The sequence below is a fragment of the Pantherophis guttatus genome, chromosome 15, assembly GCF_059756535.1.
Source record: "Pantherophis guttatus breed Tessera chromosome 15, ASM5975653v1, whole genome shotgun sequence".
Classification (NCBI taxonomy): domain Eukaryota; kingdom Metazoa; phylum Chordata; class Lepidosauria; order Squamata; family Colubridae; genus Pantherophis; species Pantherophis guttatus.
The window spans coordinates 4,963,331-4,991,230 of record NC_142077.1 but is presented as its reverse complement, the minus strand read 5'-3'; the positions used below and the strand labels follow the sequence as shown (position 1 = coordinate 4,991,230).

Genomic DNA, 27,900 nt, shown 5'->3' with positions numbered 1-27,900 from the left:
TCAAATTCGGTGTGCTTTTATTCAAGGCAGAGGGGAGAGAGGACGGAGTGAAAAAAAATATATGTATATATACAAAGCTACACGTTTTGCATTTGACACAACGGTGTGAAGGATTTTAAAAAAACAAACAAACAACTTCTCTATTCCAGTGTTTTGGTTTCAATGGCTCACTTCAAAAAAAAATATTATTTTTTGCACCCTTTCTGATGAAAGAGCAAACATGTTTTCCCTCCCTCCCTCCTTCCCCCTCTACGGACGATGCAATTCGGCCTGGGTTGCAATTGGAAGAAAAGGACAGTCTTGAAATAAGAAAAACAGGGTCAGCAATTTCGGAGGTGTCCTTTTGTCGGTTTGAAAGACACAACAAAGGCAACAAAACAAAACAAAACAAAAAAATTCTATCTGGAAAGGAAATTTAAAAAAAAAAAAAAACCCAGCTAAAACAAGCCACGAATGCACCAAGGAAGGAGGAAAGGAGATTGGCTTCGGTGCGTAAGGAAATTGTGTGGTTTCATTGCATAGAATCTCGGTCAATTCAGAAGGAGTAAAAAAAAAAAAGAATCTCGGGACATCCACAGCAGTGGTGAGTCTCTACCGGTTCGTGCGAATCGGTAGCGGCGGTGGTGGGAGGCTCTGCCCATCCGCCCGGATGTCATCACGGATGCCCTACGCGCTCACAGTTCTGAACCGGTAGCGAAGGTAAGTGAAACCCGCTACTGATCTACAGGCTCTTCCCAAGTCACTTTCCCCACACAACGGAGGATGGTTAACGAGCCGAAAGGAAGGAAAGGACCCTAAATTAATAACCATGCAACTTCGGTAACACAAATGTCACTTTTTTTAAAGGGATGGGAGGTGCATGTATCACGAGATTAAGGAAGCGGCGGTCGGCCGCGGGTTTCTGGATTTTAACTCCCACCGTAAACCCAGCTAGCGTGACCGACGCTAAGGGTTGGGATTGTGTATTCTGACAACTTCAGGAAGGGCCAGAAAAGTGGCCTTGACGGAAAGCAAGGCAAGGAAGAGAACACGACATCCAATTTTAGCGGGAAAGACAGCTGCCTTCGGAGGGAAGGATTGTGGCTTCTACAATGCCCCGTTTGGCTCCAACATTTGGAATCGGTGCCGCCGCTCTCTAGATCCTAGTTTACTTCCCTTGAATCGAGATCAACTCGGAATTTTAAAAAAACAGTTTAAAGCGTTCTTTAAAGAGTTAAAAGAAACCCTCCACGGAGGAATCGTTGAACGGAGGGGGATTTAAAGTGGCTGGATTTCTTTGCATGGCCTTTGGAGAGTTTTAAGGACTGGCGCGCCTTGATTTGCATAAGGACGGACTCGAGTTAGGACAACTGCATGGGGTGCAGGGGGGAGAGAGGAACACCCCCTCATCCAGGAAGCTAAGTCACCACTACTGTTGAGTTTGGAGCCTTTCTAAAAGGTGTAGATTTAGTTATTACAGAGCACCAAACTAGATGCCAAAAGAATACAGGCAGTCCTCGACTTACGACCGTAATTGAGCCCCAAATTTCTGTGGCTAAACGAGACGTTTCTTAAGTGAGTTTTGCCCCGTTCTGTGACCTTTCTACTCAACAGCTGTGGCTAGCGAATCACTGCGGTTGAGAAGTTAGCAACTTGGTTGTTAAGTGAATCTGGCTTCCCCGCTGACTTTGCTTGTCAGAAGGTTCACCGAGTTGGAAGGGACCTTGGAGGTCATCTAGCCCAACCCCCCCCGCCGCCCAAGGAGGAGACCCTATATCATTTCTGACAAATGGCAGTCCAATCTCTTCTTAAAAACTTCCCAGTGTTGGAGAATCCACAACTTCTAGTGGCAAGCTGTTCCACTGGTGAATTGTTCTGACTGTCAAGGAAATTTCTTCTTAGTTCTAGCTTGCTTCTCTCCTTGATTAGTTTCTATCCGTTGCTTGTAAAAATGGATCGTATGACCCCGGGACACAGCAACAGTCGTAAGTATGAATCAGTTGCCAAGCACCCCGTATGTAAGTCACGTGATCCCGGAGATGCTGCAAAGGTTGTCGAGTGTGAAAAGTGGTCGTAAGTCACATTTTTCAGTGCCGTTGTAACTTCGGTCACTAAATGAACTCTTGTAAGTCAAGGACTAGCTGTATTCCCAAGCACCCACCTTTCTCTCGCTGCTGGCGAGCGGAGAGCATGGGGTGAGCGGTTGACCCCTCGAAGAGCTAACTCTGGGCTTCCAAGCGTGGTTATGGGGAAGACGGGCCGGGCCTGTCCAAGTTGGGGTTTGGCCGCCTCCCCCCACCTTAAAAACTCAGGGAGCAGGCTAGGATTTTACTAAAAGGAAGGAAACCTGGCTGGGCCCTACTTGGGTGCGAAGAAGATTAAAAAGGGAGAATAAAACCTATCTGAACGCTCAAAAAACGGCAAGGCTGCCCTGAGCTTAAGGCCTCGGTCAAACTCTAGGAAAAAAAAAAAAAACACCACAGGAAGAAGGGAGTGTGCTTTCTAGCAGCCTATCCCGCGTGTGAGAGAAACAACCCCCTCTCTGGAAAGCATTTTCGGTGCCATTTTGTTTCCAAAAAAAACACACACAAAAAATATGGCACTTGAGTTTCCCTTGAAGCATGGCCATTTCCTCAAGGCAGTTGGTTCCTCATCGGCTAGGAGGCCTCGATCCCAACCGCAGAAATCACAGGGTCCAGAGCAAAGACTTCTCGAAGCTGCTTGGCAACCAGGAAAGCTAAAATTGGCGTCCCATCCGGGTCGCCAGAAAAGTCTCTCTCCTAAAGGTAACCTAACGTCCCCGTTTCCTGCCAATTGGAACGAGTCCACTCGTTGCTCGGAAGCCGTCTGGCCCCCCGTCGCCGATTCTCTTCTTAGGTGATTTCCCAGCGACTCAATGGCTGGCCTAGTATTTACAAGTCCTGATGGCTACACATTGCTGACCCGGGTCTCGGTGGACAAAGTCGTGCTGGTGGTAGAGGTGGCGAGCGAACGATCCCGTCGGACATAACGAGGTTTCCGGACTGGAGTCAAAAGAGAGAGAAACACGGTTAGTTTCTATCCCGAGTCTCACCAAAGAGGCTTAAAATTCATTCAAAGGATTTCCACACCTTTCTCTTCCAACACTGGCCCATCCCATCACACACACACACACACACACACACACAGAGAGAGAGAGAGAGAGAGAGAGAGAGAGAGAGAGAGAGAGAGAGAGAGAGATCAGGGTGGATAAAAATTGATGATTTTTTTTTTATCAAATTTATTTAAAAAAAATCTATTTAAAGATAGTTTTCTATTTAAGTTACATTAATAATTTAATTTATTCAGCATGAAAGTTATGTAGCATGAGGCTGTATATTCTGCAATATTGGGACTGTCGGTGAGTCAACAGCGGGTCAGAGGAGGAGCCGCTGCGGGACTGAGATGACAGTTTCTCTTTAAAAATTATGATTTAAATCAAGTCGATTTCAATCAAGCCTTTTTACTAGTGATTTAAATTGTGATTTAAATTCACCCAGACACAGATACACATTTTTAAAACAGGAAAATTAAAAAAAGAAAAACTGGGAGGAACCCTCACTTAAAAAAAAAACGATATGCCAAAAGGACACAATATTTTGATTTGGAAAACAAGGGCTCCCTAGGGGACAGTGTAAGCCTCCTGACTCTACATGCTTATTAAGACAATTTTGTTGACGAACAGGCGGTAGAAAGAAATCCCGTCATTCCCCCCCTCCTCCCTCAACTGTAATTATTTTTTCTGCTCCAGTCGCCTGCCACCCGAAACGGTGCATGAATTTACAGTCTGCAGATACTGAAAATGAGCCACCTGGGATTTATTCAGGCAGATTGAATTGTTGGAGGCGCCCCGGAGAGGCATGCTCAAAAATGCTTCCCTCGCCGCCAAGCATTCCCGTAAAAATCTTGCACACTGCTCGGTCTGTTTTTGAAAGAGCTTAACTATTTAGGGTAGTGGAAACGGGGAGAGAACCATTACAAGGGGTTGTAGTTATGCCTGGATCAGGGGGAACAAAGAGCTGCTTTGTGTTGAGAAGAGATTTCTTAGGATAAAATAAATCATCATCATCATCATCATCATCATCATCATCATCATCATCCCAGATTTCCAAAGCCATCCTATCTTCCTTTTCTGGATACAACTCAAAGGTGGTATTAAGCTGGTTTGGATTGGTTCGCCCGAACCGGTAATGGAAATCATGGGTGGAAATCGCGCATCCATCTGCCCTGGCTCTATGCCATCCTTTTTTAAGGCACATTTTTGAGGCTGGGCGCAGGCGCACACATTTGCAAACCGGTAAGGAAAATAAGTGAACACTATCCCTGATACAACTCGAGGTTTTACTCCTGCAGAAATAACCCTTGTTACCCAAGACACCTAGCTAAGGCGTTTTGCACGAACGAGAGATGCAAGAGAAAAATCCTTACTTGAAGAAGGTGGAGATAACATGGATGCCTAGGAAGAAAAAAAAAAAATCGAGATGAGATTTGGAAACGAGTCGGCCTTTGCGTTACGATAACCACCCCCCGGCCCTGTCCCGGTTTTCCGGGAAAATTGATCGTCGATTCTACCCGTTAATTGGGGAAAAAACGGATTTATGGTGATCTCACATTGTCATTTCTCGCTGGAAATTCCATTATTGAGACCAGCGTGATTCAAATGTGCCAACCTGGAAAAGGATGCGGACTTCAAACTTCCCAGAATTCCCCAGCCGTTCTGGCTGGGGAATTCTGGGAATGGAAATCCGTGCAATTTAAATTTGCGGGTTTGAAAAACACCGGTGTAAGCAATCCAATATTCTGCTGTGTCTTCCTGGATTGCAAAACACCGCCCCGAGTTTGCTAACAGACCAGAGGAAGGAGAGAGAGCAGGAAGGGGCCATCTGGGACCTTCCCGCCAGTGGCAGCTTCCCCACCCATCATCCTCAGCCGCCTTCTTGCCTTGTGAGGCTTTGCAATATCCTGGAAATCCCCAAAGGTGGATCCCGTACTTACTGATTCAGCAGACTGTACAATGGACCCTGGGAAACATAGAAAGGGATAAAAAAGAGAGAGAGAGAGAGAGAGAGAGAGAGAGAGAGAGAGAGAGAGAGAGAGAGAGAGAGAGAAAAGATTAACAAGAGAAGTCTGTTTCAATTATGCGCACCGACATCAAAAGGTTCTCTTCCCTACCAAGGGATCTGTTCCTGAACAGCCTGGAAGGATTCCTGACTAGGTTAAATAGCCAAGGAGAGAGGAATCTTAAATTCTTTCAATTCTTACAACCACCCGAAGGTGATTTCCCCCCCCCGGGGGGGGGGTTGGAATAACAGTATAACACAAGTGGAAGGGACCTTGGAGGTCTTCTAGTCCAACCCCCTGCTCCCGCAGGAGGCCCTATACCAGGGGTGTCAAACTCGATTTTATTGAGGGCCGCATCAGGGTTGTGTTTGACTGTGGGGGGCGGGGAGGGGCGTGGTCAGGGAGGGGCATGGCCAGCATGATGTCACTTGTGTCGGGGGGCGCCTGAGTGATCTGCCGGTGAAAACAGGCTCCTGCGCACCGTTTCCAGCTGCGACAGCCTCCTGTAACCTTCTTGCAGCGAAAACAGAGCTCGTGGGGGGAGACACGCAGCGCTCGCGAGCTCCGTTTTCACTGGCAGAGGGACTGTGGGCTGGTCCTTCGCTATTTTCAGGGCGGTCTCCCCAGCCAGATCTAAGCATCCCACAGGCCGGATCTGGCCCCCAGCCCGTGAGTTTTACACTCCTGCCCTATACCATTTTAGACAAACGCTTCTCTAATGTCTTCTTAAAAACCTCCAGTGATGGAGCACTCACAACTTCTGGTGGCAAGCTGTTCCACTGATTTAATTGTTCGAACTGTTGGGAAGTTTCTCCTTAATTCCACGTTGCTTCTCTCCTCGATTAGTTTCCATCCGTTGCTTCTTCTCCTGCCTTCTGGTGCTTTGGAGAATAGGTTGACCCCCTACTCTTCTTTGTGGCAGCCCCTCAAATATTGCAACACTGTGTCTCGTGCCACCCCTAATCCTTCTATTCACGAGACTAGACGTACCCAGTTCCTGCAACCGTCCTTCATACGTTTTTAGCCTCCAGCCCCGCTAATCATCTTCTCCGCAACAACCGGCAGACAAACCTACCTTTGTTTCTTCGATAGAAGAGATTGGGGAGTTTATTGGCACGTTTGAGGTAGAAGAAGGATGCAACACAGAGGATGAGGAAGAGGCTGATCAAGAAAGTGCCAAAAATTAGGGAAGCCGCGACTTCGGGACCTCCTATAGAAAGCCAAAACAAAAACGAAGAAGCGTCTCACAGAAGGAACATTTTTTTCCTAACCTTGCAAATTAATCCTTGAGATTGGCCAGCGAGTGTCTTGCTGACCGTCGCCCCTTAATTCCTGCTCCAGAATGTCCATTTTTTAATCTAAATATATAAAAATGGCTCTGTGTGTTTGTGTATGTTCCAGCATAACTCTGGAACGCCTCGAGCAATTTCAACCAAACTTGGTACACAAATGACTTACTCTCTGGAAAGAAATACTATGGGGGTAAGACACCCCTAACACCGCTTGCAAAGTCTGTTCGGCGTTACTCACCTATACCGAAAGTCTCTGGAGTTAGGGTAGTTAGGTTGATTAGAGGGTTCAATTCCCCAGCTGCATCTACAAAAAAAAAAAAAAAAAAAAAGCCAGAAAGTTGGAGAAGAGACAAAGAAGAAGTTATGGCCAGAGCCAGCTGAATTTCTCCATTGCCGATTCCAAGAGAGAAGGACTTGTATTCAGGGGTGAGATTCAAAAATTTTAGCAACCGGTTCTCTGCCCAGTTGCTGGGTGGGCGTGGCCATGGTGGGTGTGGCCGGGGGGCGGGGAGGGAAATTTTTGCCCTCTGCAGGCTCTGGAGGCTTTCCTCGAGCTTCTGGGAGGGCGAAAATGGCCTTCCCCGGGCTCCGGAAACAGGCCCATTTCTGGACTTCCAGTAGGCCCATTTTTTGCCCTCCCCAGGCTCCGGAGGTTTTTCTCAAGCCTCTGGGAGGGCGAAAACGGCCTCCCCCGGGCTTCGGAGGCCAGAAACGGGCCCGTTTCCGGACTTCCAATACTTCCAGTATGAAGTCCACCCATCTTTAAAGTTGCCAAGATTGCTCTAAAAACCATTTCCTTGCCAAAACATAACTGGAAATAGGAAATAGACAGGGGTGGGCTACAAAAATTTTAGCAAGGGGTTCTCTGCCTGGTTGCTGGGTGGACGTGGGCATGGTGGGTGTGGCCTAGTTGGCCTCCTTCACCACGGCCGGGGGGGGGGACGTTTTTGCCTTCCACGGGCTCCAGAGGTGGGCGGAGGGCGAAAACGGCCTCCACGGGCTCCAGAGGCGGGCGGAAGGCCCGTTTCCGGCCTTCCTGAACTTCCAGTAGGCTGGTTTTTCGCCCTCCCAGAGCCTCTATCTGGGCCCTGCACTTACATGGCATCTAAAGGTGGCCGCGTGGAGACTCCTGGGAGGGGCGGGGTGGGAGGGGCCAGCCAGTTCGGCGAACCGGATGTAAAAATTCACCCGAACCGGTCTGAACCAGTTGAATCCCACCCGTTTGTATTGCAAGTTTTTTTCCCTGGCTCCATCGCTCGGATTTTGCTTTAATATGTTTAGGCAACAAGGCAAAAACCAGCCCAATCCCCAAAATTATGCGTTGGCATTCATCGTATGGGGTGGGGTGGGGGGGGACTTGCATTCCTACTGTCGTAAAGGCAGAAAGAAACGGTAGAGTCTCGAAGCTGGGAATTGCTCAACGAAAGACTAACTGAGGTAAAGAGCTGCTTTATACAGTAGCAGCCAAAATTGTGGAAATCTTTTGGGAAAAGTGTATTTTTTGAGGTTTGATGGCTAATAACACCACATTTTTATTTATTTTTTTGAGTTTCAATCAAAAAAGGCCTGGGAATAGCCCAGACCTTAACCCAATTGAAAATCTATAGAGCCGACTAAAGAAACTTGTTAAGTCAGAAGTGACCCAGCAATAAAACCCAGTTAATAGAAGCCATCCTTCAATCTTGGTTTCACATTATAACAGCTGCAGAACTCAAAGACTTGGCTCACTCCATGGGAAGACGTTGTAAGGCTGTAATTCATGCAAAAGGTTACCCAACTCAATATTCACTGACATGGTGATCATTTTTGCATGTCTCGTATTTTTCTATGTGTTTCACTTTTCTTCTTTAGACTGTCACTGCTATTCTAATAGCAAGTCCTTCATAAAAGTCATTGCATTACGTTCTTGATTAAATTATCTTTCCACGGATATATAATTTTATGGTACTACTCCAAAAAAAAAAAAAAAAGTGGTGTCATTAGCCAAGTTTTAGAAAATACTTTTCCCCAAAAGATTTCCACAATCTTGGCCACTACTGTAGGTGAGAGGGCCTGTATATGAATTTAATAAATGAAATAAAAATAAGGTATCGATCGAGGGGCTTTTTCAAAACACGCCAAATCAACAAATCAACTCTTGTAACCGTGTTTGTTTTCTCCTCTTAAAAAAAAAAAGGAGGACTAGAACCTTGAGCTGTTTTCAATCCCAGGATCCCGAATCCTTCAAATGCCTCTCTTCCGCCCTCTGCTGGACGGGGAGGGGAAAAGCAGAGGGAGCATTCTTAACTCTGCCCCACAGGCGAGCAGGATCGGAAGTTCATCAGCGGACTCACTGTTTTGACAGTCTGTCAGGTTGTACGCCGGAGCCGCCGGGAGGGTCTCGTTCTCACATTTCACACAGGCGCTGCTGCCGTCTTCGTTCCACCGCCTGTAGCAGCCTGTGTGGTGTGAGGACAGGAGAGTGAGGAGAAGGAAGGAAGGAAGGAAGGAAGGAAGGAAAAAATGAATTGGAAATAAGGAAGGAGGAATAGATGGATGGAAGGGAGGGAGGGAGGGATAGATGGAAGGAAGGAAGTATTGGAAGGAGGGATAGATGGAAGGGAGGGAGGGAAGGAAGGAAGGAAGTAATTGGAAATAAGGAAGGACGGATGATGGAGGGAGGGAAGGAAGAAATGAAGGGAAAAAAATGAATTGGAAATAAGGAAGGAGGGACAGATGGAAGGGAGGGAGGGATAGATAGAAGGAAGGAAGGAAAAAATGAATTGGAAATAAGGAAAGAGGGATAGATGGAAGAGAGGGAGAGATAGATACAAGGAAGGAAGGAAGGAAGGAAGGAAGGAAGGAAGGAAGGAAGGAAGGAAAAATGAATTGGAAATAAGGAAAGAAGGATGGAAGGGAGGGAGGGAGAGATAGATACAAGGAAGGAAGGAAGGAATTGGAAATAAGGAAGGACGGATGAGGGAGGGAGGGAAGGAAGGAAGAAATGAAGGAAAAAATTAATTGGAAATAAGGAAGGAGGGACAGATGGAAGGAAGGAAGGAAAAATGAATTGGAAATAAGGAAAGAGGAATAGATGGAAGGAAGGGAGGGAGAGATAGATACAAGGAAGGAAGGAAGGAATTGGAAATAAGGAAGGACGGATGAGGGAGGGAGGGAAGAAATGAAAGAAAAAATGAATTGGAAATAAGGAAGGAGGGATAGATGAAGGGTGGGAGGGAGGGATAGATAGAAGGAAGGAAGGAAGGAAGAAATGAATTGGAAATAAGGAAGGATGAGGGGGAGGGAGGGAAGGAAGGAAGGAAGGAAGGAAGGAAAAATGAATTGGAAATAAGGAAGGAGGGATAGATGGGAGGGAGGGATAGATGGAAGGAAGGAAGGAATTGGAAATAAGGAAGGATGGATGAGGGAGGGAGGGAGGGATGGAAGGAAGGAAGGAAGGAACACACACAGGCCTCCCCCTTCACCCCCAACTGAGCATCAATATTCTTTCATCTCCCCTCGTGCTGAAAATCAGCACTGCAATTTTATTGTAGTTTAGGAGAAACTTAAAGTGGCAGAAATAAGCCCCGGCACAGATTTTGGACAGCATTTAAAAAAAAAAGAAAAGAAAGGAAAACAGAGAAAGTTCTCTTTTCCCCCCCTCCCTCTCTCTTTTTGATAAGTTAACCTTTGCAAGATACACAACATTAAAATGTTGACTTTGGGTTGTAAACGCCAGGTCCCTCGGCAAGATGGACAGCGCATAAATTTAACGAAGAAACAAAATATTTGTTTCCTTACCGCATTAAGGCGGTAAGCGAGAAAGAGAAGGAGAAACGTGCTACTCTTTAGCTTTTAAGTCAACAGGAGTTGGCCATTTTGGAACAATGAAGGAGGAAGGGGCAAAAAACCCCACAGGAGCATACTGCCGAAAATGATCACTTGATTAATTTCAATCTTGACCCCAGGAGGGATTTTTTAAAAAAAGTGGGAGGAAGCTCAAACAAATTAACAGGATAAGATTTTCACAATGATTAAGTGGGCGGAAGGCTTAAAAGCTGCCGCTGGAAAGGAGATCACAGAGAAAACCATCCAACCTCGGGATCGGCTTCTCCGGATGTGAAAATGCTGCTTTCTTTGCAGGCCCAAAACCAGGCTGCTGGGGGTTCGAGAGAACCTCTAGCTAAGATTCTGTGCACTTCGGAGAACCCCCAAATCTCACTCCTGGCTGGCCCCGCCCTGTCCGCCCCACCCCTCCCCTCCCAGGAGTTCCCACGCGGCCCGTTTTGGATGCAGGTAAACGCAGGGCACGCGTGGAAGCTCGGGGAGGGCGAAAAATGGGCCTACCGGAAGTTTGGGCCTCCGGAGCCTGGGAAGACCGTTTTCACCCTCCCGGAGGCTTGGGAAAAGCCTCTGGAGCCTGGGGAGGGCAAAAATGCCTCCTGCCACCGCCGTGGTGCAGGAGGCCGATTAGGCCATGCCCACCCAGCAACCGGGCAGATTTTTGAAGCCCACCCCTGTAACTGCCTACCTGGAGTGCACTGGCTGTTGGCGAGACAGGTGCTATTGGCTTCCATCGTATCGACGCAGCATTCTGCATCCGATTCCTAGTGTAAGGAGAAGAAAAACAACAAACAAACAAACAAAAAAAAACACACAATTTTTTTTCCAAAATTCATTTGCTTAGAACTCCGTTTTGTAATCTCTCGCCCCCGCGTGAAGACCAAACCGCAATGCAATCGCCCTTACGTGGCCCCACCTCGTCCGAAGCACCAAAATAAATAGCAGGAGAGAGGAGAGATCACGACTGTGGCTGGGGAGAATGAAAACGACATCTGGGTTTAGTTCGAAGCAGGGAGAAAAACACTGGAAACATGGAGGCTGATTGGAAAGATGGTTTAATGGCGAAGCAGAACCACCAAGCACATGGTCCTGGTGCAAGTGACCACACATGGAGTTGAGAGTGAGGGTTATTTATACCCTCTTTTGGGCTTTGCACTTGAGCTTCCTGTTCCTGTGACAAGGGCATGTATTCTATTAGCTGTTGCAGGGGTCATAGAAGGAATGCGGTGGCCCAGTGGCTAAGACGCTGAGCTTGTCGATCGAAAGGTCGGCAGTTCAGCGATTCGAATCCCTAGTGCCGCGGAACGGGGTGAGCTCCCGTGACTTGTCCCAGCTTTTGCCAACCTAGCAGTTCGAAAGCACGTAAAAAATGCAAGAAGAAAAATAGGGACCACCTTTGGTAGGAAGGGAACAGTGTTCCGTGTGCCTTTGGCGTTGAGTCATGCCGGCCACATGACCACGGAGACATCTTCGGACAGTGCTGGCTCTTCGGCTTTGAAAGGGAGAGGAGCACCGCCCCCTAGAGTCGGGAACGACTAGCACGCATGTGCGGGGGAACCTTTACCTTTACTTTTAGGGGTCATTTTGTAGGTTGTCCGAATCACTGCAGTTGTTAAGCTAGTAACACGGTTATTAAGCGAATCTGACTTCTCCGTTGACTTTACTTGTCAGGTCGCAAAAGAGGACTACGTGACCCCCAGGACAGTGTCCGAATGTTGATCCCGTGATCATGGGGGTACTACAACGGTGGTGTGAAAACGGTCGTAAGTCATTTTCTCCAGTGTCGTCGTAACTGAACGGTCACTAAATGAATTGTTGTAAGTCGAGGACAACCTGTAGACCATATTTCTCGGACTAAAGCATTTAAAAATCCCCAAATGCAGCTCTCATCTCTCCGGCTAAAAACTCATCCCTGTATAAATCAATATTGGATTCAATTCAATGTCTGCTAAAGGTGTCTGCTAACACTGGGAGTGTTTAAGAAGAGGTTGGATAACCCTTTGTCTGAAGTGGCGTAGGGTTTCCTGCCTAAGCAGGGGGTTGGACTAGAAGACCTCCAAGGTCCCTTCCAACTCTTGTTATCCTATAATTCTATAAGGTGGGAGGAATCTCTGCAGGAGGGGGAAAAAAACGGGGTGCAAATCTCAAGGTCATCCCCTCCCGGCTTTTTTCCAGACCCCGGATCGGCTGATGCATTTGATAAATCAATAAATAAATTTTCCGCCAGAGCGAAAACCCATCCAGTCTCCATCTTGAACTGTTGGTGGTTTCCTTTTGACTCCCTGCCCAGAGTCATTTGGCTGGACGCCATCCCAGCCAGCTCGCCACGAAACGTTTAAAAAGCACATTTTCTGTTCCCGCAAAATATTCCGCGCCGGGCTCTCCGCGTTCCTCCGGTAGTTCCACTTAGGAAAGCTGCTGTTTTATTTACCATCTGGAGCCCAATTTCCCACAGGAGAACACGGTGGTCTCGCCTTGTATGTGAGGTTTGCGGCTTGGCCAGGCTCCAAGCCCAAAGATTGGTGGGATCGATTCGGAAAAGCAGTCCTTTTAAATGAGTTGTCAAGAACACGACCGCCCTGCGATCTCCAGCCAAGCTTTTCACGTAGACTTATTGTCTTCCTGCCAAGCTTTGGTCGCTCGGATGTTTTAAAGGCTTGCTAATCTTGAGCTGTGATTTTTCTTCTTCTTGAAGTTGTAGCATGCCGTACGGCCCGCGGGCTCTGGAATTGATCGATGGCGCGGACAAAAGAATAATTCAACCCCGGGCGCGACGCTGGGTTCGGGATTTCACAGCGGAGAGAGATGAAGATATACTGGCCTTTCCCAAGATAAACATGGGAAAAACTTGACGTGAAGAAGACGGACAGTTCTCGAATGTACAACAGTTCATTTAGCGACCGTTTGCAGTTACGATGGCCAACAGGAAACCTCTGACAGTTCAAGAGGGAGACTGGATGGGTTTTCGCTCCGGTGGGAAAATTAATTTATTGATTTATCAAATGCCGGAAGGGGCTGACTTTGAGATTTGCATCCCGTTTTTCCCCCCTCCTGCAGAGATTCCTCCCAGCTTATAGAATTATAGAATAACAGAGTCGGAAGGGACCTTGGAGGTCTTCTAGTCCAACCCCCTGCTTAGGCAGGAAACCCTACGCCACTTCAGACAAAGGGTTATCCAATCTCTTCTTAAAAACTTCCAGTGTCAGCAGACATCTTAGCAGACATTGAATTGAATCCAATATTTATTTATACATGGATGCAGAGGTGGTATTCAGCCGGTTCGTACCGATCCAGGGGAACAGGTAGCAGCCTGCCCGGACGTAATGCCATCCTATTTAGCCACGATTTTTAGGCCGGGCGCATCCATGAATGGCGCACGCGCAAAGCGAGCATGCGCACGCGGGGCGAACCAGTGGTAAGAATATGTGGAACCCACCGCTGCATGGATGAGTTTTTAGCCGGAGAGATGAAAGATGCATTTGGGGGATGTTTAAATGCTTTAGTCCCAGAAATATGGTTTACAGGTAATCCTCGACTTACAACAGTTCCTTTAGGGACCGTTCGAAGTTACAACAGCCCTGGAAAAAGTGACTTATGACCGTTTTTCACACTTATGACCGATTGCAATGGGAATTGCAATCCTCCAAATCTGGACGGCTTTGAGCTGGGGAGGTCAAAGGTTGCTGGTGATCGTATTAGGAGATGGATGGATGAATGGATGGGGCAGAGGGAGAAAAAAAAGTAGCTCTACCAGACCAGGAAATTCTGACAAGGAAAGAAATCTTTTCTTGTCTTTTTAGAGGGGGGAAAAAAATGAGAGCAAGTACTGTTCAGAACAGACTGTAAGTTACCGGCTTTGGGAATTCTTGCCTCGAACAGAAATCTTAGCTGCCCTGATTTGGAGATGCTCTAAATCAAGATTAATGCAGTGAGTCACCTACGAGCAGGTGGAAGGGATGAAAAGTAAGAAGAACATATAGTTCCGCTTTTGTAAATCATACTTGGTGTCAGCACTTCAAGCTGCATTTACTTTAGTGCTGACATAAGAAGGAGAAGCGGAGGCGTCTGGAAAGGGACGTTTGACTTTTCACCTACTTATTTTCCCTGGAGATAATATCCCCTAGGAAATGGGATGGGAGGGGGGAAATTCCTTTGAGCTGGAGCAGTAGTTTAGGGGTAGAGTGACTTGGAAGATGGCCAATGAGTGCAGAGGAGTGGGGAAAGGAAAGGGAGGGTTTTGGGTCAGGAAGTCAGTGTTGGCTACGATGGAATCGGAGTTAGAATGTCGTGCTTAATAAATGGGAGTTTTTCATCAAAGACTTTGTTTGAAATGCAATTTATTTGAGACGACCTCGAAACCTGAGACTTGGAGGGATTAAGTCAGGCTTTGTCCGTGTGGAACAGTGTTTTTCAACTTTGGCAACTTGGAGATGTGTGGACTTCAACTCCCAGAATTCCCCAGCCAGCCATGATTGATTGATTGATTGATTAAAATAATGCTGTACATAAGAGTCTCCTTCTTGAGCAGGGGGTTGGACAAGAAAACCCCCAGTCCGGAAGTTGGCAAATGGGCTGTATCTGGGCCGTTTTCACCCTCCCCAGACTCCTAGAAAGGCTCTGGAGGCTGGGGAGAGAGAAAAACGGGCCTTCCCCACCAATCCCCGAGGTCCTCCAGAGGCAGGAAACAGCCTGTTTCCCTACTTCTGGTGGGAACAGAAGGCCCGAAGATCAGCTGGAGCTGAGCTCGCGTGCCTGATATGTCTACGCGTGCCACAGGTGGCACGCGTGCCACAGATTCGCCATCACAGCCATATACTATTCCAGACAAATGGTTGTCCAATCTCTTCTTAAAAACCTCCAGTGATGGAACACTCACAACTTCTGGTGGCAAGCTGTTCCACTGGTTAATTGTCCTGTTAGGAAATTTCTCCTTAGTTCTAGGTTGCTTCTCTCCCCGATTGATTTTTCATCCATTGCTTAATTAGATTACATTACATTAGACACAGAGATGGTATTCAGCCGGTTCGTATCGGTTTGGGAGAACCGGCAGCGGCGACTGCGGGTGGGCCCGCCCCTGCCCACGCCGGCATTATGCCATCCTATTTAGCTACGTTTTCGAGGCTGGGCACATGTGTGGAAAACTGGGCGCACGTGTGGAAGGCAGGCGCGCAAAGCGAGCGTGTGCACAGCAAACCGGTGGTAAGAATTTGTGAATCCTGCCGCTGATTTAGACACGCTACCATGAAAAATCTGGTATGGAAATCCTTCTGAAACAAGGACCCGAGTTGTCTGGTGGATCAACAGAATATATCTTTAATTTACAATCCGGAAACAAATTCCTCTTTTATTCACAAAAAGGCGGCAGAGGTTTTTTACAGAAAACAGGTTTGTTTGGGGTTGTTGGGGGGGTTTTTTTGTTTAAAAACAGCGTTCTCAATCACAAATCCAGGCTGATCCGATCTACCGACTAATATCCTTTGGAGTGATCAGTAATCACAACTGGAAATCAGGATTAAAAGGCTGCGGTCTTCCAGAGCCACATCAGGGACACTCGCTGGATGAACAGATGGCTTCCCCTCGTAGCATCCTCAGAGTAAGGAAACAATGAATCTAATGTGGCTTGTTAGAGCCGTAACTTACCCCGGGAGTAGGGCCGTCAATGAATTCATGAGCCAATGAGCCGGCAGCGGTTATGCTACTTATAAAATTCCTGTGTCCAGGTCACGAGGTTCAGCGGCTAAATCTCAGCCTCTCCCTTTGATTTTTTTAATCCCTTCCTTTTGAGTTTAGATTTCAGCCAACGGCCGCAAGCCATACCTACCAAGCTGTCAGTGGATTTGCTGGTGACTTCTGCTCCCAGCACAGTTAGAAGGAAGACGCAGGGAACCGCCATGTCTGAGATGGAGCAAAAGCCTACGAAGAAAAGAAAAGTATAGATAGATACGTAGATAGATAGATAGATAGATAGATAGATAGATAGATAGATAGATAAATAGATATCCAATATTCAGAGTTTCCCCGCTGCAATTTTACTCCCTCTGGACCGCTAAATAGCAATACAGAGGCAAAGCGGTAAGGATGTGCCTTGCCTGTCCTTGGGAATACAGATAGTTCTCAATTTACAACAGTTCGTTTAGTGACCGTTCGAAGTTACAACGGCCCTGGGAAAAAGTGACTCATGACGTCTCACACTGACGACCATTGCGGCATTCCCCCTATGGCAGTGATGGGAGCACGCTCGTCAGGGTCGCGCTCCAGAAAAGCCGCGCTCCAAAAAAGCCCAACAATCAGTTGGCCAGCGCCCATGCGCACACCCGTTTTCAGCACTACCGGACGCGCGAAAGACAGCTGATCATCGTGCACGCATGCACACCAGAAACTCAGAAGACGAACAGGCAAGACCCTGCGTGCCAGGAGACATGGCTTCGCGTGCTACTTTGGGCACGTGTGCATCACAGCCCTATGGTCACGTGATTTGCATTCGGATGCTTTGATCACCGATTCACGTCTATGACGGTCGCTGTGTCTCCCGGGGGGGGGGGTGTCACGCGATTCCCCTTTGGCGACCTTCTATCAAGCCAAGTCCACGGGGAAGCCAGATTCACTTAACAACCGTGTTCCTAATTTAAGAACGGCCGTGATTCAACTTAATCGACGTGGCAGGAAACGGGGCGAAACTCACTTAACGAATGTACCCATTGAACAACATAAATTTGGGCTAAAAAAAATAAATAAATCAAAAACGGCCATACGTCGCGGGCTACCCTGTAATGGAAATGCTGTAATTTGGACAGGCTGGGGGAAATTGTCACCGCCAAAGGAGTCACAGCACACTTCTGCACCTGCTGACAGGTGTGCGCAGTTGCTAAGCAACCAGGAACCTTGTCGGTGGGTTCAAAAGACAGCCAATCAATGCCAGGCCCAGGATGAAAGGAATCGAGGTTGGAGATAGAATAGAATAACAACTTTATTGTCACTTTCAATGTACGCTAATCGGCATACGTTAAAGTGAAATTTCGTTGCATGCAGCTCTCCGAGGGTCACCATCTCCCATCATCATCATCATCGTCTAACGACCCCATAATCCCTTGCGGGGTAGAGTTTGGGCAACTGAATGGAACTAGCAGAGTGTTTACTGGCCGGATGCCCTTCCTGACGCCGATGCGGAGTTTTGTTCGGCAGATATATTTCTCATTGGGTCACCACCTCCAATATACACCACATAATATAACAGAATAAATAAATAAATACAGAATTATGTATTTACCCTCGTATATTATATGTCACCAATGGGAACTATGGTGACATGGCCCCCTCGGTGAGAAAATGGCGGAAACGAGCGGATCGATATAAAAAATGTGGATGCAGAAAGGAAGAACAGAGCATCAATAGCCAAGATGATGAGGGGACTGGAGGCTAAAACATACGATGAACGGTTGCAGGAACTGGGCCTGGCTAGTCTAGTGAAGAGAAGGACCAGGGGAGACAGGAGAGCATCTTCCAGTATTTGAGGGGTTGCCCCAGAGAGGAGGAAGGGGGTCAAGCTATTTTCCAAAGCAAAAGGAAGGAAGGAGGGAGGGAGGGAGGGAGGGAGGGAGGGAGGGAGGGAGGGAAGGAAGGAAGGAAGGAAGGAAGGAAGGAAGGAAGGAAGGAAGGAAGGAAGGAATAAAGGAAAGAGGAAGGAAGGTGGAAGGGAGGGAAAGAAAGAAAGACAGACAGAAAAAGAAAGAAAGAAAGAAAGAAAGAAAGAAAGAAAGAAAGAAAGAAAAAGAAAGAAAGAAAGAAACGAAAAGAAAGACAGACAGACAGACAGATAGACAGACATCTGAATAAACCATCGATGGACAGAAGACATGCCTAGTCTAGTGAAGAGAAGGACCAGGGGAGACAGGATAGCATCTTCCAATATTTGAGGGGCTGCCACAGAGAGGAAGGGGGGTCAAGCTATTTTCCAAAGGAACTGAAGTTCAGACAAGGAATAATGGATGGAAACTGACCAAGGAGAGAGATTCAACCTGGAAATAAGGAGACATTTTCTGACGGGGAGAAGATCAACCCATGGAAGAGAAGTTGCCTTCGGAAGTTGGGGGAGCTTTCAAGAAGAGACCGGACTGCCATCTGTCGGAAATGATGTAGGGTCTCCTGCTCGGTCTCTTCCAACTCTGTTAATCTGCTAAATAGCTTCTTGCACCTCCAACCACACACAGCCTGGACATGCAAACGTAATAATAATAAGAAAATCTACTTTTACCAATTTTGTATGGATCAACCTTGGGAACATCCCAAGGAGGCAAAATTTCCCAGTTGGGATTAGTAGCTTTATAACGAAGTTTTATGAAAAGCAATTTTGAGAGGGCTGAAAAATCCTGGTTATTTTGGGCAAGGAGAAATCTCTCCCCCCACCAGATCTTCCGCCCCTCTCGCCTGCCTTAGCAACCAAAACGAAGGGACGTAAAATGAGTCACGACGCCTGATGAACTCCGAGAACGATAATAACTTTTATGAAGCCATTCGCGAGGCTGTATTAAGTTCTAATTTGGCATGCACAATTGGGAGAAAACTCCAGCGCAAACATAAAAGGCAATTTTGATCAAATTAAAAGGGAGGAGGGCGGGCGGCTTAAAAAAAACAACAAAAAAAATTAAAATAAAAGCGAAAAGGAATCCGACGAAGTACACAAGAACAAATTGGCTTTTTTGATCTGCCCAAATTGGAAAAAAGATGCGCCTCCTTCAAGTGATAATTGAACGTCTTTTTCTCACCCATCTTTAGAAAATGAAGTATCTTTTTAATCTCCAAAAACAAAACAAAAAAAACCCCCTAAATACAACTTGCGAAGCACAGAGAGAGAAGGAATGAAAGCTTTTCGCATCCGTCAATTTCAACCGCAAACGGAGCTTAGTTGTTTTATTCCTGGGAATTTATCGCAACAGGAACCAAGCGAATGTATTAAGGGGGAGTGAAAAACTGATAGAAAATAAGACTATTTCTTCTCCTCGCATCACAGACACATCAAAGCTTTGTGGCCTGTGAAAGCTGAGGGGCTTGTAAGGCTTCCTATTATCGGGCGTTATCAAACTAAGAGGCATACAAATTTTCATTTTACAAGCCTGCCGGAGAATGAGAAAAAGGTCCTTGATAACAACCAATTGGCTTGGATTTATTTATTTTTTTTTAAAAAAGTCAATCCTAGGATCAGAGGGCCACTAGCTCTGATCCGACTTACATCCGATCGCGACATGTCGGTTTAAATAGACGAGCATCTCTGTTTTAGGAGTCAACTGCTCACATTTGGCAGATTTTTTTTGCAAGAGGGTGTTGCGGAGCGGGGGGCAGACTCAAGACAGAGAGGAGGTTGGGGAGGAACATGGGCCAGTCCTGGAGTCTGGGGAGGGCTCTGATGAGGGCTCTGTGTAGGAGGCAGAGAGGGGGTCAGGGCCGTCTGACAGTTGTCAGCTGCCTTCGGAGTCGGACATCAGTGGGGCAGAAGAACAGGGGAGCCTGTTCCCAGTGTGAGCTGCCAGGAGAAGGGAACAGCTAAGGAACAAGGGGCGACTCAGGAGTAAAGCCGCAGGTGGACAGTGAATGGGCCCTCCCATAGGGAATAAAAGAGGAGTGAAAGGGGAGTTTGCAGGAGACAATTAGTTCGCTTAATTGGTTCCTGACTCTCCGAGTCTCCTTGCCAAGTTTTGAAGATATCAGCCTGGCAGCTCTCCAAGCCAGTCTTCCAATATTGGAGGGGCTGCCACAGAGAGGAAGGGGGGTCAAGCTATTTTTCAAAGGAACTGAAATCCAGGCAAGGAATAATGGATGGAAACTGATCAAGGAGAGAGTCAATCTGGAAATAACTCTGTTAAATAGCTTTTTGCCCACCGTGATTTCTGCTACCGGTTCCAGTGAACCGGCTGAATACCACCTCCGATGATGGCCTTTCTACAAATGTCTGTGTTTTGTCAATATCAGCGGGAAAAATTTAAAAATAACCTTCATTCCTTCCAGCTAGCCAAAAATCATTGAACTGAGCCACTGGCTGTTCAGTGGCCTGATGAATCCTTCTCCAAATCTGGAATTTAACCAGCCAGCTGCGACCGTCTTACTTGGGGACAAGATGGTTTATTTTTGAAACCTGGGTTTCTTTTCTTTTTAAACCAGCCAGGCTTGGCTGAAAAACGAGGAGGCCATCTCAAGGGAACTGGCGACCTACCCGTTTTATCCATCTCGCGCCGGCGGCTGTTAACGCGGTGCCAAAAACGGATCTATCGTCCTTCTCGTTTAGAAAAGAGGAAAAACTGGAGCCCGACTAGAAAGATGGGGGTTAGTGAGATGGGTCACATCCCCACCCGCCCGGCTCGTTCGATCATGTCCTTATCAACCAGACAAGGATGATTTATGGAACGATTTTTCTCTGCTGCCACAAATTTGTAAGATGCTCGGAAGAACGTTTGCTCTCTTGGCTGCTGGGCTGGCATTTATCTGCCTTTACGGCCCAAGAATTGATCTGTCTCCTTTCAAGATTGAACTGCTGATGTTTTTATCCCGGCTAAGCCTATATTTCTTTCGCGCCTTCGAGGAGACGGACTCGCTTGGCAGAACGGCTGCCCGGCTTAGCGCAGGAGCGGAATTGAATGCTTTAGATGAACAGAGTTGGAAGGGACCTTGTAGGTCATCTAGTCCAACCCCGTCGCCCAAGCAGGAAACCCTACACCATTTCCGTGCGTGTGCACGCTCCCTTTTCGGCACTCGGCGCGGAAAAGGTTCGCCATCACTGGGCTAGTATCTCGCTTGCCACTAGTCAGTTTCAGGAAGATAGTATACGGAGAAATGAAAAGAGAACGCGCTTCGAATCCCAAACAAATCATCTTAACGTGCAAATTTATAAGTTAGACCATTCGCGTCGACCCTTTTCTCTTTTTAATAGTCCCCCGAACCCACTGAATTGGCAACGAAGACGGGAAAATTATTCCAACCGAGTTTTCACAAAGGAGCCCACCGCTCCTGCCTCCACGCTTCCCCCTGCCCCATCAGTGAAACCCACCCATTGGGCTTACATTCTCCGGCGCTGCTACTCCGCTGAGCTGCGTGCGAGCAGGGGTAAAGATTTCTTAATACTTTAACAGTTAAGCTGATTAAAGAGGCAAGGCGATCAAAGCAGGCTATTAATCGGGATTGTAAAGGCAAAGAATGGCTTTTGAATGGCTTGTCAATAAAAAAAAAAAAACTGGCAGCAACTCAGTTTCTATAAAATAGCTTTACCCGAACGTGCGTTATAAGCTCAAGCCGGAGCAGGAAGCGAATATTTCCAAGGATCCAGACACGTGTCGGATTACCGCTCCGACTTCTCCAAGCCCCCCCACCCCACCACCGTATGGGTTGGTTCAGACCAGGGGTCGCCAACCTTTCAGACCTCAGGGACCACCAAATTCATAATTTTAAATCCCACGGACCACTAATACGATCTGCCTAAAGACCGGCTGGGTGAGCGTGGCTAGGTGGTCATGTGACTGGGTGGGCGTGGCCAACTCAATGTCACTCACGTCGAGGGGCGCCTCACCAGCCTCTATTCACCCCGCCACTCTCAGCCACTCCTTGCTTCCCCGCCCGGGCTCCTTAGGGCCCCAACAGGAAGCAGTTGTTGAAGCTAAGCGGAGAAAGAGTTGGCAAAACAGCCGGCTCAGTTCAAATTGGATCTGACCGAGAAGGAGGCTCAGAAGCACCTCACTGAGGACTAGGAGCATAGGCTTTCCAAGCAGAGGGAAGACCTGCGGGAGTGCAAGGCACCTGGAGGCTCAGATGAGCTGAGATGGTCAGCCAGTTCCAGGCCATGATGCAGTCCCACTGGAACGAGGCCCTCCGGCTCTTCGCCACCAGCGGCACTTCCCTCCAGCCTTCACCCAAAGCCCCCACACCAGGAGGCTGAAGCAGACCCCCAAGTCGGAATTCCTGCCCCCCTCCGACCCACACAAAAAGACCCTGAAGGGGGAGACTCTCTGCAGTAACACAACCGTTCATTGCATGTATCTGTCCCAGGGACCATAGTCTGAGGACTTAGTGCAATACAAAAAAGGCAAATAATTTTTCTGTGGACCACCAAAATTTTCTGGCGGACCACCAGTGGTCCATGGACCACCAGTTGGTGACCGTTGGTTCAACCAGGTGCAGCAAAATTGTGCTTGGGAGATCTCTGCTAGGCATGGCACAAGGCCAGCTGTATTGGTGTAGCACACTATTTGTGCAGGAATCCCTTGTTCTTCACTCTATACTAGTGTGTGTGTCTGTGTGTGTGTGTGTGTGTGTGAGGCCAGATTGAAGTGTACCTCAAGCATATCTCACACGCTGGAATTCCTGCTCTCTCCTTCCCACCTTCGCTTCCTTCCTCAGTCGCCTTCTGCGCGTTCTCAGAGTCCCTCTTCCCACTACCAAGGCTTGCATCCCCCATGGATGAGGTGGACGCATCCTTCATCTCTTCCTCGCCCCCACACACCACCACAAGGAGACTCACAACTCTGAGCTTTTTAACCGCTTTTCACATCAAAGCCGCTGCTTTTCAAAACTCCACACCGAAAAAAACCCTTCCTTTGAGAAGCCCCCATCATCGCGCACCGCAAAAACTCGAGGGAATTAATCAGAGGAAAGAATATAATCTGATTGGATATATAAATTTAATTTGGAATATAGATGAGGGTCATTAGTGCCAGGGCCCAAGAGGATAGCACGGCCCCGAAGTTTCATTCAACGGCTTTTCACCCCTCCCTCGCCCAATTCTGGATCTTAAAAAAGACCAAAAAAAACCCAACCTGTTCCCCAAATCTTTTCAATTTTCTAGCAAAAGTTGTCAAAGGCACAAGTAATCCCTCTGGGCCACGGCTGTTCTTCTTCCTTAATGACCGGAGGACCAAGATTGGATGCAATCCAATTGGAGCCTGGATAGCTCAGCAGACTAATGCATCGTAACTTAACTCCAGCTGTCTGCAATTAGTAAGTTCGAATCTCGCCAGGCTCAAGGTCGACTCAGCCTTCCATCCTTTCTAAGGTGGGTAAATTGAGGACCCAGTTTGTGGGGGCAATAAGCTGACTTTGTATAAATATACAAAAGGATGAAGGCTATTGCTTAGCGCATTGTAAGCCACCCTGAGTCTCCGGAGAAGGGCGGCATGTAAATCAAATTAAAAAAAAAAAAATCAATTGGAAAGTTTGCAAAAGTTTGTAAAAGCCGCAGCTCGCTTTGCCAAATTCCTAGGTAGCCAAGCGTTAATCGGGGACGATCTACGCCGGCACGTGGGGTTTTTCCTGGAAAATTATTCTCAGAGCCACCCACAGGGTGATAAAATAGCTGAGCAAAGAAAAAAAAACCAACAACAACCCCAGCTCCGTTTATTAAAAAATAAGAAGAGGTGAAGCAGCTATTGGTACCTTCAACCAACTGTTAGAATTGGAGGCAGGTTGGAGATGATGTCCTTTCCCTTACGACGTTTGGCCAGACTTTCAGAACCTACCAAACTGGTTACCCTGCCCAGATTTTTTGACTCCTCGCCTTCCTTGAGTCATTCCAGGAATGAGTTCAAAGGACACCGAGAATTTCGCTCTTGTTCGCCCTCAAAGACACAAAAACGTCAATGAAATAATAGAGGATTTTCCCCAAGAAATTTAGAAAAGCGATAAAGACCCTTGTTACGGAAATGTATCTCTCTCTTTTTTTTTTTAATTTGATTTATATGCCGCCCTTCTCCGGAGACTCAGGGCGGCTTACAAGGCGTTAAGCAATAGCCTTCATACTTTTTGTATATTTATACAAAGTCAGCTTATTGCCCCCACAAACTGGGTCCTCATTTCACCTACCTTAGAAAGGATGGAAGGCTGAGTCAACCTTGAGCCTGGTAAGATTCGAACCAGCAGAAATTGCAGGCAGCTGTGTTAATAACAGGGTGCACTAAACCACTGTACTATCAAGGCTCTTGGGTTTTATTGTCCCTTTGGGCTACGGGGTGACATGATAGCAGTATGGCAGTATTTGAAGGGGCTGCCACAAAGAAAGAGGGGGTCAATTTATCTTCCAAAGCACCAGAACGCCAGACAAGAAACAACAGATGGAAACTCACCAAGGAGAGAAGCAACCTGGAATTAAGGAGAAACTTCCTAACAGGGAGGACAATTTATTTTTATTTTATTTTATTAGATTTCTATACCGCCCTTCTCCCGAAGGACTCAGGGCGGTGGTTAATTAACCAGTGGAACAGCTTGCCACCAGAAGTTGTAGGTGCTTCAATTTAAAAAAAAAAAAATTGGACAGCCACCTGTCTGAAATGGTATGGGGTCCCTTCCGGCTCTTGATACTTCTAGTTTGCTAATTTCCACAATTTTTCCTCTCTGGATGAGACCAAACAGCATTTCTTTTGACCAAATCAGGAACTTCGTTCCCTGAAGGAAAAAAATGACCATTTTAGCCGGTAATTCTAAAGGGGAGCCGAATACATAGCACTTTTAGCAGATAGGATGTTGTTCCCACTCCTTTTTGACAATTAGAAATATCACGCTGAAGACAGTCCAGTCCACCCAGCAAAGTTGTGATCAGCTACCTGGAGATCCTGTGTCGTTCTACCCGGCGGGTTTGCTCCTTCTGGTTGCTAGTTCTCATGAAGGCAGGGAAGAAGGAGGCAATCTTAAAAACTCCGGCTTACCTACAGATTTTTGACCGTCCCCCCCAAGTGAAATCGATGGGGCAACTGTTCTTTGAGCAGACTCAACCAGCATTACACAGATCCTGTGAATGGCACTGCTTGATTGTTTCCTTAGAAAACTGAAGCATTTTACGAAGACACCACCCTAACTTTACAGGAAGTCTGGTGACATCTCCTTTAAGGTGCCCTTTGGCCACATAAGGGAAAGGAAGTGTAACTTTGCACCCTTAGGATGCCAGTTGTACTTTTGGGGGATTTTTTTTTTTCATGTTTCTTGCACCTGGTTAGCTAATTCCTTTCTGTTCCTGCTGCAAAGGGTCAGTCAGGCTCCAGCGGCAACTGTCATCTGCACCTCTATAACTGTCTGGTTTGGTTCTGCAACCCAACAAGACAGACAGAGACTTCAGAGGATCATTAGAACTGCAGAAAAAAACACGGCTACCAACCTGCCTTCCATGGAGGACCTGTCTACTGCACGAGTCAAAAAGAGAGTTGTGAAAATATCTACAGACCCCTCGCATCCGGGACATAAACTATTTCAACTCCTACCCTCAAAATGATGCTATAGAGCACTGCACACCAGAACAACTAAACACAAGGACAGTTTTTTCCCAAATGCCATTACTAACTCTGCTAAACAAATAATTCCCTCAACACTGACAAACTATTTACTAAGTCTGCACTACTATTATTATTAGTCTTCTCATCGTTCCCATCACCCACCTCCTCCCACTTATGACTGCATGACTGTAACTTTGTTGCTTGTATCCTTACAATTTATATTGATTGTTTCCTAGTATGATTCGATTGCTTATTTGTACCCTATGACTACCACTAAGTGTTGTACCTTATGATTCTTGATGAATGTATCTTGTTTTTCTATGTACACTGAGAGCATATGCACCAGAGACAAATTCCTTGTGTGTCCAATCACACTTGGCCAATAAAGAATTCTATTCTATTCTATTCTATTCTATTCTATTCTATTCTATTCTATTCTATTCTATTCTATTCTATTCTATTCTATTCTATTTCTCCTATTCACTCTTCTATTCTCTGTTCTATTCTATCCACTCTTCTCTTCACTCTTCTCTTCTTCTCTGTTCTCTATTCTGTTCTATTCTATTCTCCTATTCACTCTTCTCTTCTCTTCTCTTCTCTTCTATCCACTCTTCTCTTCTCTTCACTCTTCTCTGTTCTTCTCTATTCTATTCTATTCTATTCTATTCTATTCTCCTATTCAGTCTTCTCTTCTCTGTTCTATTCTATCCACTCTTCTCTTCTCTTCACTTTTCTCTGTTCTTCTCTATTCTATTCTATTCTATTCTATTCTCCTATTCAGTCCTCTTCTCTGTTCTATTCTATCCACTCTTCTCTTCTCTTCACTCTTGTTCTCTTCTTAATTCTAATTCTAATTAATTCTAATTCTAATTCTAATTCTAATTCTAATTCTAATTCTAATTCCAATTCCTATTCCTATTCCTACTCTACTCTACTCTACTCTACTCTACTCTACCCTACCCTACCCTACCCTACCCTACCCTACCCTACCCTATTCCATCTTCCTGTTTCTGCTTTTTCAGCCCAAACCAAGTTTTAGAGCAGCTCAGGTGGCTGTGAGTAGGGGGATCCCACCCCACTTTCCTGGCCTCCTCCTTCTCCTCATTCCATATAAAAAGGAACTAAAAACTGGACTCCAAATTAAAAATCGCCAAAGACAACTGAGGAGAAGAACCGAGTTCCCAAGCAACAATCAGAGACATAATGTTACACGTGTGAATAGTAACTCCCAGGTCAGCCTGGCTGGGAGCGATGGGAAATGTACTTCTGGTTGGGCCCTGAATGGGAAAGCGGAGGAGGGCGGCCCAGGCCTCATAACCAAGCTGGTGGGGGATGATAGGCATTGCATTCCCCCAGAACTGGAAGGCACTGCATTGAGACTGGCTGGAAGGGGAGGATGGGTATGGTAGTCCCACTGATCTAGAAGGCATGGCTTTGGGAAAGGCGGGCAGGGGAGGATGGGTGCTAGGCTTTAAGTGGGCCAAGCAGGCAGGGGAGGATGGGTGCTAGGCTTTAAAAGGGCCAAGCAGGCAGTGGAGGATGGGTGCTGGGACTTTAAAAGGGCCAAGCAGGCAGGGGAGGATGGGTGCTAGGCTTTAAAAGGGCCAAGCAGGCAGTGGAGGATGGGTGCTAGGCTTTAAGTGGGCCAAGCAGGCAGTGGAGGATGGGTGCTGGGACTTTAAAAGGGCCAAGCAGGTAGGGGAGGATGGGTGCTAGGCTTTAAAAGGGCCAAGCAGGCAGGGGAGGATGGGTGCTGGGACTTTAAAAGGGCCAAGCAGGCAGGGGAGGATGGGTGCTGGGACTTTAAAAGGGCCAAGCAGGCAGGGGAGGACGGGTGCTGGGACTTTAAAAGGGCCAAGCAGGCAAGGGAGGATGGGTGCTAGGCTTTAAGTGGGCCAAGCAGGCAGGGGAGCATGGGTATTGATTCCTACGCATGTGCAAAGTCTTGCATAAGGGCGAAGGCAACGATTTCTGCATGCCTGTTTGGCGGGGATCAGGAGCCCCATACCCTGGAGGGGGGCAGGGGATGATGGGTGCTGTAATCCCGCGCCCCGCAGGCGAAACCGACATGCCATCCCATCCCCAAGGCCAGAGCTGGACACCTGTCCCCATAAGCCACTCCAGGAACCCCTCGGACCCGCGATGCCCCCCCACAAAGGGCGGGGCTGCCACTAGCCCCGCCCACCGCGCTCCCCCCCCCCCTTCGCGGCCTTACCTGGGCGCGCGGGCGCAGAGAGCAGCCGTTGGCGGCGGCCGCCAACCGCGCGACCGTCTCCCGTTCGTACCCCCCGCCCTGAGACGGCGGCCCTACCTCGCGTCCGCCCGCTCTTCCCTGGGATTTGTAGTCCCGGCGGCCCCTCCGCGGCCCGCCCGCGCATTGGGCGGGAAACTACCCTTCCCGTCGACCCCCGCGGCGACGCCTCTCACCTCGCCCAGGTAGACGCCGTCCCGCCTGGCCCCGCTTCCTTCGTCCCCCCGCGGCGCCTCTCGGG

At 47.5% G+C, this 27,900-nt stretch overlaps 1 protein-coding gene across 5 annotated transcripts; it reads right to left on the bottom strand.

Moving 5' to 3' along the window:
• On the bottom strand, positions 1-27,900 carry C15H1orf159 (chromosome 15 C1orf159 homolog). 5 transcript variants are annotated; one of them, XM_087878873.1, is made up of 10 exons: positions 27,624-27,705; positions 24,464-24,587; positions 15,994-16,085; positions 10,861-10,936; positions 8,684-8,788; positions 6,589-6,654; positions 6,134-6,268; positions 4,993-5,018; positions 4,426-4,453; positions 1-3,002 (listed from the first exon to the last, which is right to left on the bottom strand). In XM_087878873.1, exons 2-10 carry the CDS (start codon positions 24,555-24,557, stop codon positions 2,908-2,910), a joined length of 717 nt encoding a protein of 238 aa, XP_087734999.1. In that variant the 5' UTR covers positions 24,558-24,587; positions 27,624-27,705; the 3' UTR covers positions 1-2,907. The 5 variants fall into 5 exon arrangements, with proteins under 5 accessions (XP_087734999.1, XP_087735000.1, XP_034290802.2 ...); XM_087878874.1 differs by lacking the exons at positions 24,464-24,587; positions 27,624-27,705 and adding an exon at positions 27,836-27,900; XM_034434911.3 differs by lacking the exons at positions 24,464-24,587; positions 27,624-27,705 and adding an exon at positions 27,720-27,838.

Excerpts from the sequence above, each read along its gene's own strand:
- C15H1orf159 (XM_087878873.1), bottom strand. The coding sequence starts at position 24,557 with ATGCTGTTTGGTCTCATCCAGAGAGGAAAAATTGTGGAAATTAGCAAA. Across the intron at positions 16,086-24,463 it reads CCCCATACCATTTCAGACAG|GCTTTTGCTCCATCTCAGAC; the intron begins GTGGCTGTCCAA and ends TTTTCTTCGTAG. Across the intron at positions 5,019-6,133 it reads CTTCTATCGAAGAAACAAAG|GGTCCATTGTACAGTCTGCT; the intron begins GTAGGTTTGTCT and ends TATGTTTCCCAG.